The sequence below is a fragment of the Labeo rohita genome, chromosome 21 (genome assembly GCF_022985175.1).
Source record: "Labeo rohita strain BAU-BD-2019 chromosome 21, IGBB_LRoh.1.0, whole genome shotgun sequence".
Lineage (NCBI taxonomy): Eukaryota > Metazoa > Chordata > Actinopteri > Cypriniformes > Cyprinidae > Labeo > Labeo rohita.
Window position 1 is genome coordinate 9,846,386 of NC_066889.1, and position 16,342 is coordinate 9,862,727.

Consider the following 16,342-nt stretch of genomic DNA (forward strand, 5'->3'; position numbering starts at 1 on the left):
TGTGATCCAGCCCTAAACTGAGATTTTACATGAGTGCATTATTAGTAGAATATTGTAGATTTATTTCATTAACATCATGGGGAGTTATGGTGAGTAACATCACAAAATTGTTATGATCTGGAACAAGGATTTGATTACTTGCCAAATAAGGACAAACAAACAAAACAATACATGAATCATTCGTATTTGGCTCAGACTTGCCAGCTGACGAAATGTGATCTATCATATAATCTTTGATAAGCTACTCTGTGTAACTGTTCAGCCCAGCTGAGACTTAAATGCTATGGACATTTTATTATATTATTATTGTAGCATTAACATATAAATTACATTTAAATTAGGGTAATCAAATTTAGATTTTAAAAACCTAGTTATGCTTGCCATCTTAAGCAGCCTTTGACTGATCTAGTTAATTTAACATTATCATACTGGGAGGAAAGGAAAAATGAATATTGCATGTATTTAAAGCCTTTTGGATCACACAAATTCACCTCCAGGTTTTCTTTACAGGCCTTTGAAGCCCATCAGGACCGAGGACAGCGGCAAGGATTCAGGTCTGCATTGTCGTCACAAGACTGAAAAACATGTGCTTCTAATGAGCAAACATTTCCAATGTTCTTTCCGGGAATTAATTATAATAGATTCTGATATTCTGAGATATAACAGTTAAATGTTTATTTCATAAACACTGACTGGTCAGTTCAAAAACTTTATTATAATGTCCCACATTAATGTCTTTGTACACTGAACCAATTTAATGAAAGTGTCTGTCATATCCAAGCTGTTTCGATCCAGTTTTAATGTATTAAGAACATGTTCTCCTATAAATAATACATAATTAATTGGCCTGCCATGCCATGTGTGGTCTTTAAATGAGTTTTCACATTTGACCAGGTAACCTGCCCTTGTTTATCTGAGGAAATAAACATATTGTGTATTTTAAGTTAAAATCTCAAATATGAATACACTACAGTCCAAAACAGGTGCACAAGCAAGAGAAATGCTTAGAGATCCCGTAACACTATTTACAAAGCACACAGACAAACTCATACATGGGTAAACAAGATGTTTACATGTCAACACATTTATTATATATGGGTCAATGATCAGGATCCATTAAATAATTTCCAAAATATAACAAAAATGCAATTCCTACTTCAATACACCTGTTCTATGATAAAATGATCTAATTTCTAAATTAAAAGTCAGAATCTGGCCTAAAGAAATAAAATGTCAAAGCAGTGTAACCATCTGGATATTTTTATTTTATTTATATTTTCATAAAATAAAATAAAATAAAATAAAATAAAATAAAATAAAATAAAATAAAATAAAATAAAATAAAATAAAAACAAAGTCAGTGTGCTGTAGCCAACATGCAGAAAGTGATTTTGTTTTCATGTGACAAGAAAACCATAAAAGTCAAGATGATTTGTTTAGGTCAAATGGGGTCAGCCTAAAAAAATGTTATGATATTTATAAATCAAAATTCATGATATAATAATACAAATATTATTTGCAAACCATTTGAAAGCGTTTTTATATAATTTATCTACATGTATATAATGTGCAAAAAATAATTTTAATAGCTTTATTTTATGGTTACGCCACTTGACATTTTAAGGCAGATGTATTATATTATATTATATTATATTATATTATATTATATTATATTATATTCAAAAGATTCCTCTCTTAATCATCACTGACACTGTTATTTGTCATTGACCCATATACATATGTGTGCGCATTCACGTGCGTGTAGAATGCTGACACATTATCTTTTTGAAAGCTTTCCTAAAGTCTCTATTGAAAATGGTATAAATGATGGGGTTCACAGAGCTGTTGCAGTAACCTATCCAGAAAAAGAGATTAAATAGAGAATCCGGAATTGTGCAACTTTCTCGGCATATGGCATGAAGGCTGTACGTGAAGAAAAAAGGAAACCAACAAAGCACGAACACCCCCATAACCACTGCCAGCACGAAGGTGAAGCGCTTCTCCCTCATCTGTGCCAGTTTGGACTTGGACAAAGACAACTGACGCGCCTTCGGCTCCTGATCGAGCTCCGACGCGCGGCTACATGCCCATGACAGCCGTCCATTTTGCTTTGGGCACGCGTGTGCTCCTTCCACCTTCCTACTCTTGGCGAAGCGCGAGTTTCTTTGCCTGTTGGAGACGCTGCTCTCCTCAAGATCGATGTCGTCGAGTTCGCCTTTGCGCTCTCGGCTGCCTGAGCTGTGGCTGCTGGGGCTCTCCATCTCTGACTTGCCTTTACGCACAAAGCAGGTCTCGGATTGCGAAGGCTGTCGCTCCATCCCGTTCTTAGCCACGAACACGGTGGACGCACGCTGTTTGGCCACCCTGTAGATCTTGCAGTACACCAAAATCATTATGAGACCAGGCGCAAAAAACGACACCATGCAGGAGGAGAGGATGTACCAGGTCTCGTTGTTCAGCAAGCACTCCAGCTCGTCGTGTTTGGTCATGAGAAGCGGTGGGAAGGAAATCACGGCCGAAATGACCCACACCACTGTGATCATAAACTTTATTCTCCGCGGGGTTCTCTTTAGGTTGTAGCTGACCGCTTTGGTGACCGACCAGTAGCGGTCCAAACTTATGGCGCAGAGGTGCACAATGGATGACGTGCAGAAGAGCACGTCCAAAGCTAGGTAGAAGGCACACCAGGTGCTTCCAAAGTACCAGTAGCCCATCACTTCATTGGCTAGGGAGAATGGAATAACCAAAGTGGCCACCAAAATATCAGCAGACGCCAAAGAAACCAGAAAGAGGTTCTGTGGCGCACGCAGCGCGCGGCTGGTGAACACGGCCACCACCACTAATACGTTCCCCACTATGGTCACCAAGATGATCACGGTAACCACGAGAATGATGAGCACCGCTGCGTACTGGGAATGCGGCGGGGGTCTCGGCGCGCTCGTGCCATTAGTATCCGCGGATGAGTTCGGCGAGTGGAATGTGATAGTAGTTAAATCCATTCTGGGTACCTTTGGTGTTGATCCCCCATTTCCAGATGTATTCTCATCCAAAACGCGCTTCGACTTTAAACTTGTAGCATCCAAACTGAAGCGCTGCGCGATCCACCAAACACTCCACGCCAAACGTATCATACCAAAGATGGTGTGCTAACTTTTAAAACTCCCTGATGATTTGAATACCTTTCATCAATTTCAGCTGCTTTTTTGATGGGGCAGTGGGGAACCACACAGAGCCAAGACATGTTTTGTTTCCTATAGAAGCGCGCACGGAGACAGACGGCAGAGATGTCTGGTGTTGAGCTTGAGTCTTCGGTGCGCTCCTGTGTGTCGCGCTGAACAAACATGGGAGTGTTTGTGCCGTTTCTCTCCTCCTCTCTCTCTCTCTCTCTCTCTCTCTCTCTCTCTCTCTCTCTCTCTCTCTCTCTCTTCGGGGGTGTACTGTTTTGCTGTCAAACTACACAAGCTTTCGAAGTGTGATTAATTAGCAATAAAGCATTGTAAAAACCATAGGTAGTCGCATGCTATAATAACTTTAATAAATCATGAATGTACATGGAATTACATTAATCAAAATTTCATTCCATTAATCTGTATAATACAGTTTTTGCCAACGAACTGGAAGCTGTGGTTGTCAGAACACTACAGAACATTACAAACAGTTTGAGGATTGATACAGTACTACAAAATGCTGCAATGTAAACTATTTTTTGTTACTATTGCTTTTATTTTTAACAACAACAAGTAATCTAATAGTAACTAGTGTTTTTCTTTTAATTTCACTAGTAAACATCATTGGATACTAGTACTTACTTCAGTGACAAGCATCATATAATTGCAATTAGCAAACATTTATAACATTTGTATGTAATGAACACAACTGATAACACATTTGTAATACACATCAACTTTGATTCCTATTCAAACAAATTATAATTACAGTGGCAGGTATTGATTAGAAAATACTTTGTAATAATATGTAATATATGTAATGTAATAATATGGCTTTTCTGATGTTGTAAACTTGCTCAGTAGCTCACCTGGTACACCACAAGACCCAGGATACATGAGTCACAATAAAAGAACAAAAACTTGTTAAAGGCAAGCTAAAATTGCAAGGTTGCATTAACATTAACCTTCTATCCAAACTGCCACGAAACGTACAACAACCAACATAATAAAACATTGCCAGATTCATGTTCATTTGTTTTGGATGAAACTGAACACACTTTTAGCACCACTCACTAGACATTTAATGTGTTTCGAAACATGCAAGAAGCAAGATAATATTATTTATGTCACAGCAGGTACATTTTGTGAGTGAATATTGGTGTACTTTTTAGGCCATCCATGATGTAGATGAATTTAATTCTTCATTGGAAACAAATTCTGAATTACATCATTTGCTCACCAATGGAGCCTCTGCAGTGAATGGGTGCCATCAGAATTAAAATCCAAACAGCTGATAAAATCATCACAATAATCCGCAATAATTAAATTCTCTTTTTTTTTTTTTTGCAACTCCCTAATGTACATAACTGATAACATAAAGAAAAAAAAAGTAGCATTTTAATTCAAATCTGATGCAGTGGTTCAAGCATAATAATTATAAGTACATTGCAAGATAATTAATTTATTCTTTTTTTTATTAATTTATATTTTACATTAAAATTACATGTTGTCTTTTAAATTATTATATATTTTTACCATATAATGTAATGTAATCTACAGTTAACCAGTTATCAGGTTTTATTGTAGAATACATTAATTTTCTGTTATAATTACTAGCATTTTTCACAATCCGTAATCTTGTGACAGTTCCTGCTGAAGTCAATTAGTCGCTAATATAATTCCCAGTGTGAACTGATAAATGCTATATGTATTATGCCACATGCTTGTGCTTTGGGCTAATTTGGATGCTTCATTTTGCCCCACATGCTTAAGCAACAAATATCCTCATTTATTTTTAGAGACGTGATTGTTAACTTGCTGTGCAATTATTAGGCCTGTAATTCTAGTGAATATAGTAATCGAAAGTGGTGTAGAGATTCACTGACTAGTAGCTGAAAATAGCAAATTAGGTAGAAGTTAAGATGTCAGTAACTAACTAATAATACCCCTGGATTTTTGCTCTTAAGAATACAACTAAAATAAAAGTGTTTTTATATATAACACCAATTTTGAGAGGAAAAAAAGCAGAATTCGTGAATTAGTTACTGCCAATCTATAAGGTACAATTACTCAACAAAGATAATGAGCTGTGATGTTGAATAATGTGAAATTCACTCAGCACTGAAGTATAATAGCTTTTGGTATAGTGTCAAAATGAGAGTGTTTGCAGAGCATGGTGCTGAATTAATAAATCACATAAACCTGATTCATTAAAATAGGAGGTGTTGTTGTGTTATACAAAATATAGTCTGAGATTAAACAGTAATTTGCAGCTGACGATGGTAGTGTGTTTTCTTCCCCAAAGGAGGTGCTGTAAGTGAATGCATTCTAAATGCAAATTGTAAATAATAAAAACTGAAAGTTTGACTCGACTTTCACTTTGTTGAGGGAAAGAAAACAGTCTGAGGACATATGTCTGAGTTTTTCATTTTTATGTGCATGTTATTGAAAACGACACCAAATCTCTGTTCTAAAACATAATGCTCTGCTCCCACTGCCTACTGATTTCTGTTGGGAAACGCTGTACATAACACTGCACTCAACCCATAATTGATTTCAATACAGCTTGACATTAACATGTTGCCAAGTTAACAGCACAATACTAGTAAACATAAAAATAAACAACTCTTAAAATAATGTTAACTATTAAATTAACAGTAAGCATATTTACAGTCAACATTCCTCTCACTTATACCATTTACGGATTATTAGAAGTTCAAGCGCTGAAACCCTATTGTAATGGTTAGAATGGCCAAGGATCAGCAGTCTCCACATAAAACTGATTGTGCATACCAAACCGTAAATTTTAGAGACTTAAAATTAGGAGGAATAGTAGTATTCACTGCCAAAAACGTCACCAATGCTTACCCCAATCGGCCTGACGGAGGCGCTACAGCTAACAAAAGCATGAATTTATTCGTAACTCCTAAACCGTCAGTCACAGGTTCAAGTGTCTTATGTCATTAAAATCCTTGGGGGTTTTTTATCTACTTCTGTGAACTAGTCCTAGGTTTTTCTGATCTGAACCAAATCTGTGCAAGAAGATTCTCTGGAGAATAAATATCAATAATTATCCACAAAACAGAAAAAAGTACCTTTCAACTTCACAAAGGGACACCAAAACATTAGAAAGGGGCAAGGCCTCTTTTGCGAACTAGTCCTAGGTTTTTTGCTCAATCTGGGAAAAACAACAACAACAACAACATTGCAGTGAATTCTCTGGACTCTCCAGGTCAATAATCATCAAAAAAAGGTTGAAATTTACCCTTAGGGAAGCTATAACATTTAGAAAAGAGGCCTGTCTAAATTTACCCCAAATTCTATAGAGCCTAAAGGAAAATTTAAAACATGAGCACACCTGGTGAGCACATGCCACATGTGTTTCAAAACAAGCATGCAAAGTTTTAAGGAGATCGGACCACAGCTGCCGCTATAACAGTCATAAACGTTAAAAAAAAATAACATTTCTATGGTAAATTACCTGGATTTGCCAAAAATGCTTTTTTAAATCATTGATTTAGGTGGTTACAGGCTTGCTAAATAATGTCTTCTTTTCATATGTGCTTAAATGCCTTAAAGCGCTTGAACCCCGATAATCGCTGCTTGCAGCTATATTTTTATTATTATTTTGTCACAATGCATATTTTACATTTGAAATGGCATTCCGCTTAAAAAAATTAAACAGTTTATTGAAAGGTTAAGACAATATATTTGCATATATGTTTGCATATATTTTTGTTGATCAGGCTTTAATAATTCATACACTGTGATCAAGAATATGGAGGTCATATTTAAGGAGGTAAAACCGTTTTTTTCAGAGGCTTAAACTGAGCAAAAATATGCAACAGTATAACAGACATTAAATAAAAATATGTAATAGCTCTTGTTGTCACGGTTGTGTGCAGTAAGGAGCCGTAGGGACAAGGAAATAACACAAACGTGCTTTAATATATATAATCCAAACAGGGAACAGGAACAAGCAGAAACAGCAGGGAAAACACACGCCAACACAAATGACATTAAGAACGGACAAAAACCACTGTCCTTATTATGATTATATTTAAAATTTAAATGGTTAGACTCATATTTTATAATTAAATCTTTATGTATTTATTTATTTTGTGAGGAGCAAAATGTATAACACAATACAATATAATAATAAAAATTGAGAGATTTACACATAAACATTTCTGAAAAGCCTGTTGTATCATATTCATTACTTAAATTTCAACATGAAAAAAACAAATGTATAGATAATCAAATAAACCTGAGTTGCCTCAGCCCAGCTAGTGTTCATCTTGAAATACTAACAATATAAAAGATTTTACATTTACTTTAGAAAAATCAGTAAAGATTACACATAGATTACATATACATGTGTACCACCACCTTAAGGTGGACATTTTTACAATTATACTAAAACAATTATACAGTTTTTCAGCAATGTTTTGGTCATGTTCATAATTTACAGGCCTTAGAATTTTGCATTTAGATCATGATACAGCAGGCATTATTAAAAAAGCAAATTCTTCATATTTGAATGGATTGGCCCTTCAGGAACATGTATAATTAAGATGCGATTTTGTAACACCTATGATGCTCTAAAATATTGCCTTTGTAAGCAGCTCACTAGATCACATGGGAAAGACATTATGTGATGCCCTGAATGCTGCATTACTAATATAAGCAATGGACTCACATTAGGTGTTTGCTGGTTAATTAACTGTTCTCTCTTTATGGTCCTTTTAGGGCAAATGTTCTGGCTTCGAAGTGCTGATTAATGCAATTACAAATTCAGCTGAGCCCTCTTAATTGTAATTCAGGGAGAAGGTCAATATTATGCAATATTACAATATACTTTGTACTTGAATACACAGAAATGAATACTGGAGGTTCACACTTTAATGAGTGAAGTGCGCTGGGATCTGTTGTACTTATTTGGTTGCTTTGTTCACAGGAGTCAGTGTCAGCACTTATATCTCAGTCTAACAGATGTGTAATTCCTGCTGCTTTCTTTGAAAAGCTCAGATGTGTGGCAACTGCACACATTTCTCACTCTTTTTCAGAATACTGGCTCACATGCATGCAATCGCACAGGCGAGCACACAGTCTTCTGTGGAATATCCCCACGGTCAGCGGGTTATGATGGTTTATGAACTCAGGGATGTTGAACTCCCTCAGTGTGTGTAATGACTTGGTGGGTTTACCAGCATCACAGCTGTAGCTTTCTATGAAGCCATCGGTACACGTGGCTAGAGGAAACAGATCCACAAGGTTTTACAAAACACTGCCTTGAAAATGGTTTCCACTCCGGTTTTTGCCCTTCAGCTAATGAGGCTGCTTACATAAAGCTTCAAAGGGGGAGAAAAAAATTCAAATATATGGCAGCTTCATCAAACCATGATTTAGTTGTTCATTTACGTTAATTGTCATCCCTTGAAGTGCTGTTGGGACTGATCGCTGTCCTCATTTCTACGTCCAAGTCAAAGCAACGATCTACAAATCCTGTCAAACTAACATTTAGCAGTTTGTACGTAGTGTTTGTTTCTATGAGCTATTTCACTCCTGACTGTGTTGGATTGCTACACAAGTGTCTATCAATAGATTTCTACCGAAAGAGGATGGAAAAGCCATCTAAAAGTTATGGCATAAACAAAAAACCAAAGTTCTAGGCCTTTAAATTTCAGTTCATGAGAAAAAGTCAGAGTCATTTCCAAAGGTGAGCTAGAGTATGTGAAAGTGTGAGTAATGGCTATTTGATCTGAAGCAGGACCTGTCCTTTCAGACAGATGTGAGGTCTTGGCCATGTGATAGCACAAGATGATGTAAACCCATGTCAATGCCAGGAGTCATGCCCCCATAATGCATTAATAATGCTTAGGTAGCCCGTGTTTAATCAGTGTATCCATGTGTCATCTTGTCTGCGTCAATCCGTCGCTCAATTTACCAGACAAGGTCCAGAAGATGAGTAATGGGGCCTGTTGGTTGGGCTTTTTCAAGGTGTGGAGCTTTGGAGGAACATCTATCATGGGTAGCAGGGTCGTGGTGTCATGGTATATGTGTCCTCTCATTATGCGGCGACTGGACACATGGGCTGACAGCAAATAAACTGCAATTCCACATGACATGAGAGACCCTACAGATGCTGGAAAAGGCTAAATGCAACAGCCATTATTTTTCTGTTTTCAAAGGGATAGTTCACCCAAAAAACGAAATTTCGAGAGAAAAAAAATAAAAATGTAATAAATTACCATCAAATTGTTTAAAACCTGTAAGACCTTTGTTTATCTTCGTAAAAATGACTATAAAAGCGTGTGTTATATTTGGCTAAGCTTTTATATTCATAACAAAAGCATTACTTGACTCTTTAGATATTTTCGTGAAGGAGGATGCATGTTATTTTGCTACGTCCCATGCGCTGCTCATTAAATTTGAATGAGAGTAAAATATAGTCAAATCATAAAATGTAAACATTTTGTTCTCCTATTAATATTTTGTTAAATAAGAGATTATTCGACTTGAGCGTATTGATCATTTGGTAATAAAAACAATATTTTTTTATGTCCCTTGAATGGTTGTCCACTCTGTCATATTGGGGAATCCTCCCATTTAAGAAAAGGCTATACCCTTTAGTGACATCTGGACAACAGATTTTTTGTTTCAATGGCTGAGGTGAGTAAGTTGGTGAATTTTAAATTGAGTTTGCTTACCTGCTTTTCCTAAGCTTAACATGTCTACCCTGCGGCATACCCTTTGATTAGAATACAGTATTTTCAAAATCTACGGACACCAAATTTTCTTCAACAGCCAGACCAACTATTTAGCTAGTCACAGTTTGTTGTAAGCTAATATGCTAATTGAAGCTCAAAATATATAAATGTATATAACTGTGGTATATAAATGTGATTGAGAATGTAATTATATTATTTATTATTATTATTATATACTTTTTTTTCAAAATTGAATAAATGTTTCATTATCATATTTTGTCATGCTTTGTGCGTTCTGCTTTATGTGCCCACCCCGTCATGTTCTGTTCAAACCTGTCATCTCGATATTTTAAAATAATATTTTAAATAATAATTCAATCATATCTATATAATCCAGTGTGTTCAGTAGCTAGGTGTGGGGGCAGTAACATGCAAACAAAAAACTGCAAATATCCAAATATCACAGTTTCTCCAAATAAGTAAAATACTTCTGCAAATTGTATGAATTTATTTAAAAACACATGGTATACATAAAATCTTTTAGTATTTTTCTGAAAAAACAAATAACCCTGTTTAAATATACCTTTCAGAAAATTAAATTTGCATCTTAATATTGCAATGAACAGTTTTTAACCAGATGTCCATGACAGGGTGGACATATCTTATTTAGCGAATAATGGCCCATAATTATCTAAAAAAGTTTGAGCTCAGCTAATATGTTTCTATAGTACTTAGTGTCTACTATTTTTGACATGACATAAAGCGAATGGGAAATTATGACCAAAATTTTTGAGTATTGTGAGAGATGAAAGGCACTCTATGGTGATATTGACCCAGCACATTTGGGTTCTACATCAGAACGCTGACTCCTGTGTCAGATGCACCACTCTCGTGAAAGTGCGGTGGAGACTGAAACGGTATAGTCCGTATAATAAAGTCATTATTTTTGTTTTCTTTGCACACAAATGTATTCTTGTAGCTTGATACAATTAACGGTAAACCACTGATATGACATGGACTATTTTAAGGATGTCCTTACTACCTTTCTGGGCCTTGAATGTGTCAGTTGTATTGCTGTCTATGCAGGGTCAGAAAGCTCTCGGATTTCATCAAAAATATCTTAATCTATGTTCCAAAAATGCATAAAGGTCTTACAGGTTTGGAACGACATGAGGGTGAGTAATACATTTAATGACCCATTCTGTTTGTCTGCCCAATGTTGCTTGCATTCCTCAATATAGCTTGTAGACATACTTGGCCATTCACATTATGTTATGCAAAGAGGTAAATGTAATTATAACAATGCTCTTATTGCTAGAGGCGGGCTCATCGGAGGTGAGAATGTGGGGGTGTGAGTGTGAGAATTGAACAGGGAGACACAACAAAGGAAAAAACAACCCTGTTTACCTTGAATTATTAAATGAGATACAGAAAAGAAAATCTGGACAATCAGGGCTGTCACAGCTTCATGTCAAAGGTCAAAACGTGGCCCCTGTGGCAAATTCCTAGCTTGAAGGGATCCCCAGAGCCCTCTCAGTTTGTGATTCAGATCCACAGGCAGTTTCTTTGTTCGCATTTGACTTAAGCATCTAGCTCCTTTGTTTTAAAAGAAAAACTGAGAGAAGGTAAAAAGAAATCCTGATCTCTCACTTGAGCAAACAACATTCGTAGTTGTGCAGTTGTAATAACATTGGTAAAAATCTTCCAATAAAGTGACAAATAAGTAAATATCTGGCTTTAAATATTGATTTGAGTTGAATTTAATAATGCTTTAAATAAAAAAAAATACATTAAATAATAATTGATAATACATGAGCACCACAAAGCTCAGTGCATTTGTCCTCCCATTTTTTACTATCACCATCCCTTCACAATTGACCAATCAGAGTCACGCATTCCTGAGAGTCATGTTATAATGAATAAAAATAGGCATAGAGGGTTTATTGAATAGTGATGTTCAATGCAAAAAGTCGCTCATGAATCATTTCATTAAAGCAACTGATGAAAGAGATTAGAGACAATAGACATTTCCACGTTAGAGAATGTCGTCAGACTCCAATAAGCTAATTACAAACAAGAGCTGCTTAATCCTCTTCATTTCAAACAAGGAGAGTCGCAGTAAACAATAATTAATCACTTTATTTGCTTTATTCTGTTTATTGTACTCTTGTACACTGTTTGTTGATTTTTTATCCACCAAGTTTGAGTACATTACAACCCACAATAAGCTTAGTAACATAAAGTCAACATAAGACTCCTTTTGAACTTGTCAAGTGTATTTAAACAAGTTGTCTATATTACTTAATTACATAGCACAACCGTCATCCACCGATGAATATGAATTAAAAGTGAATATGAAATATGATATGGCTGGAAGACTTGATGAGTAAGAGACATGCCAGCTATATGCCATATGCCATACCATGAGCATCACTGCAAGCACATGATGAAAGACTTCGATCTTTTTTCTATTACAACCTTTCCTTTCTCCCTTGACCTTCAGTCCCTACTCATTAGAGATGGGAAATGAAAACATTACCAGACTCCTTTCCTACTGCGCTGAGATAATTATCAAGTGTTTGATTTATATAACCCGAGGCGTTCGATTTCTTGAAAGAGCTAATAATGCTGACACTTGCGTGCTATTGAAAGCCATTCAATAGCTTTTGGCAGGGATCTCTCAATCATAGTCATTTAAATGAATCCTACAGTTCAAAGCGTTAAGTCACTGCATTGGAGAGCTTTCTGGCATACATCTGCACAGTCAGCGGAAGTGGGAGCGAGATGATTGAGAAACACAAGATGATAGAACATTTGACAAGCGCAACCCTTGCAATGCTCAGATAAGTGAATGCAGCAAAAGCATCTGTCAGATTTCAATGCGCACGCTGCTAAATGAGGATGCTGCTGAGAAATGACGCTTTGGAATTCATGTAGGTGCTAACTGGATGATGTGGATTCAATTAGGCACATGTGGATCATAAAGAAATGTTTACATCTCTGATTTGTTTTAAATTATAGAACTGTAATAGTTGGGGCTTGGTGAAATATACTACTATTAGATCAGATATTGCCTGGATTTTTGAAACATTCTTTAATTCACATCATTGCTTCTTGATATTAAGTGTTTGTTGAACTTTTTGTTATATAAAATCACATAAAACTGTTTCGGAAACACTTAACTGTCTTAAATATTTATATTTACTATGTTTTTTACTAAATTATTTGTGTAGATTTTATATTCCCAGACTCAGACCTTCAAAGAAAGGTAAAAAACTATGAATCTAATCAATCTGAGGGCAACAAACAATATTCATTTTAATATGTATTGTGTAAATGCACAATACCCTATTTAAAAATACATACATGTAAAAAATAATTGCTAAAATTTCATTACTTCATCATGCTGATTACTTTACATAGTATTGGTTACCAAGGAGACAAACATGACAGTGAAGTGCTTGAAATTAAATGTAAAACTTGTGATGTGTGAAGAAAACAAAGGAAACCCAAGGTTAATATGTCCTGATGGAAATTATATTGTGCAATTTCCAGTCAAGCTATAATTTTCTCGAATTATGCAAAGAGCGTGAAAACATTGTTTAATTGTGTGTATTTAGGATGCATTACATGCTAGCTTTGAAATGACCCTTAGCAAGACTGAGGAGCTAGAGTTTATGAGGTTTGAGATATGGTGGAAATTAGACTTTCAGACAAAAATTGAGTAATTCTTTTATAATGTTTGTATGAATAAATCAGAAAAGACCTTAATCTCAGAATATAACTTAAAATGTTTGATTTACATAAACATATTGAATCAAGGTGATAATGCTTGCATATTAATTTTGTTTTGCATGTGCTTAATGTGATTTCTGTATAACATCAAGGTTTCTTTAAGGCCTCAGCCTGACCTCAAGCTCTCAGACTACTGATGTTCTATCATGAAAGGTTTAGCCCTAGTTAAGTGTATCATGATGTGGAAGATGTCAGGGATGAAACTATATTTAGCCCTCAGCAGGTGGGAGTGTGTTTGCGCTTATGGCAGGATTATCGCTTGACAGTTTCAGTGTTGTCACCAAATCTTTACATCCCACATTTCAAGCATAGTTTATTGAAAAGGCTGTATTCCTTTTACATGGCAGTGCTGAATTGGTTTAGATATTATGTAAATTCATTAGCACATATCCTTTACATGATTTCAGTTAGGTCTGTGCTTGATGTCATTAACGCACAAAAAGATGTGTCTGGCATACCTGTACCTATTTGTATTTAAGTGTTTTCTTCTGTGTTTGTGGTTTATGAATTGATTAATTACAGAAACTTCCACTTAAGTTGTTTTTTTCTTAGCATCTGTTGGGATTATGATTTCTGAAAATATAAAACAATCCAATATGCATCACAACCAGTGTTGGGGAGTAACTAATTACATGTAACGGAATTACGTAATTTAATTACAAAATAAAAGTAATTGTAATTAGTTACAGTTACTGAGAAAAATGTGTAATTAAATTACAGTTACTTTTGAAAAATGCCAGTGATTACAAAGGGGATTACATCTTAATTTTTTCACGCACCCACCCCCACTTACAGATTTAATTGACTTCTTTCATAAATTGCATTGACTGCTCTAAAATGAGACACCAATGTTTCAGGAGTTTAGGACACAGAACAGGACACATGCTTATTTGATAACTGTTTTATTTCCTATTTGGGTTTATGCATAAACATTATTTTTTAAGATTGTTTTTTTCCAAGGCATTGTTAGATGCTAGTGTTTTCTGCCATAACTATGCAAACATTTGATTTCAAACCCAGTATCGTAGCTATTAAACTATTTCTTGTTATGATGTTATTTATGTTGTGATCTTGTTATGACATATAGAGCGTTGACCCGAGTTCAATTCCCGTCTTGAGGTCCTTTGCCGATCCCGCTCCCCTCTCTCCTCCCAGCTCTTTCCTGTCATCTCTCTACTGTCCTATCACAATAAAAGGCATAAAAAGCACCCCCCAAAAAAAGTAAAAAAATAAATAAAATTTGTGGTGGCTGTGCTTTAAATTAAATTATTACACAGCTCAGACTCATTCAGGGCAACTTAAGTCAGTGCTATATGCTTGATCATTTTTCTTGGCGGAAGCTTTGAGTTTGGTTAGCTAATAAAATATTAAAGCTTAATTCAATATTATGTGGACAATTTCTTAATTCTGTCATCCTGGTATTGTGGACTTGCTCTATTGTGTCATACAAATGCAGCTGCTGCCATTTTTTTTTTCTTTTTGTACACTGTAATTGATTATAAGACAACTAACAAACTAGTACTACTACTTAATTATTTATGTGGTGAAATGTTGTGTAAGAAACGTGGTATGACTGCACTGTATCCCTAAAATGTCTAGTTTGAACTTGCCAGTTGCTAGCAACTGATTTCTTTGTGGAAGCTTTGCGTTCAAATATTTCAACTCAGATCAGTGTTTCGTGTCTAATAATTTTGACACAAAACATCTAAATAATCTATCAAGCAGCTGTGTAATAAGTGAGAATGTACATTCAGCCAATTGTTATTGCAAAATAAAGATGTATACTATCCCTTACTTATTATAACCGTAATTCAAGTCATAAAGGATTCTGAAAGTCTGACAGTAATCAGTGTTGAATGCTACTGTAAGGTTAACTCTGCTTGGTTTAAATGTTTCAAAATGATTAACAGTTGAAATTATTAGAAATATTAGAAATGTAGAAAAGTCATCAAAAAATAATTAAAAGTAATAAGTTACATTACTTTAATAAAGTAATTGAAAAGTTACACTACTTATTACATTTTAAATCAAGTAACTTGTAATCTGTAACCTATTACATTTCCAAAGTAAAATTCCCAACACTGATCACAACTTGAAATACCTCAAATAAACTGTAATTTTACTCTATTACACTATTAGACCACAATCAAAAGTCTAAGGACAAAAGTTATGCAAATGTTCTGTATCCATAGAATAGCTATTTACTCACCCCAGGCCAACCAAGATGTCAACGAGTTTGTCTCTTCACTGGAACATATTTGGAGAAATTCAGCATTATATCAGTTGCTCACCAGTGGATCCTCTGTAGTGAATGGGTGCCATCAGAAAGACAGTCCAGCTGATAAAATCAAAATTGTGAAATATTGTATCCTGCAATCCCATATGCGCAACGTGACCTTATATATCAGGTTTGATATGTTTCTTAACCCATTCTCTGCAAAATGTCTAGAGATTTGTACACAAAACGGGATTAAAATGCAAAATAAAACGTATCTATTTACAAGACTAACTACGTGCCACTTACTAAATTAAAAACTTGAGGCCAAGTGACGACAATGCAACACACATACTAGTCTGTTTTTTTAATCGTCTACTGTTTCAGCTAAATAAATAAATAACCGGTTGTTTACAGTGCATACAGTACGAGGTATTCAGTAAGATAGTATTTAA

General features: G+C 35.3%; 1 protein-coding gene across 1 annotated transcript; it reads right to left on the reverse strand.

The window, feature by feature from the left end:
• Positions 1–711: 711 nt before the first annotated feature.
• adra2db (adrenergic, alpha-2D-, receptor b) lies at positions 712–3,335 on the reverse strand. The gene has a single exon (XM_051092419.1). The coding sequence runs from the start codon at positions 3,129–3,131 to the stop codon at positions 1,752–1,754; it is 1,380 nt and encodes a 459-aa protein (XP_050948376.1). The 5' UTR covers positions 3,132–3,335; the 3' UTR covers positions 712–1,751.
• Between the last annotated feature and the right edge of the window lie 13,007 nt (positions 3,336–16,342).

Coding starts and splice junctions, on each gene's coding strand:
- adra2db (XM_051092419.1), bottom strand. CDS start 3,131: ATGATACGTTTGGCGTGGAGTGTTTGGTGGATCGCGCAGCGCTTCAGT.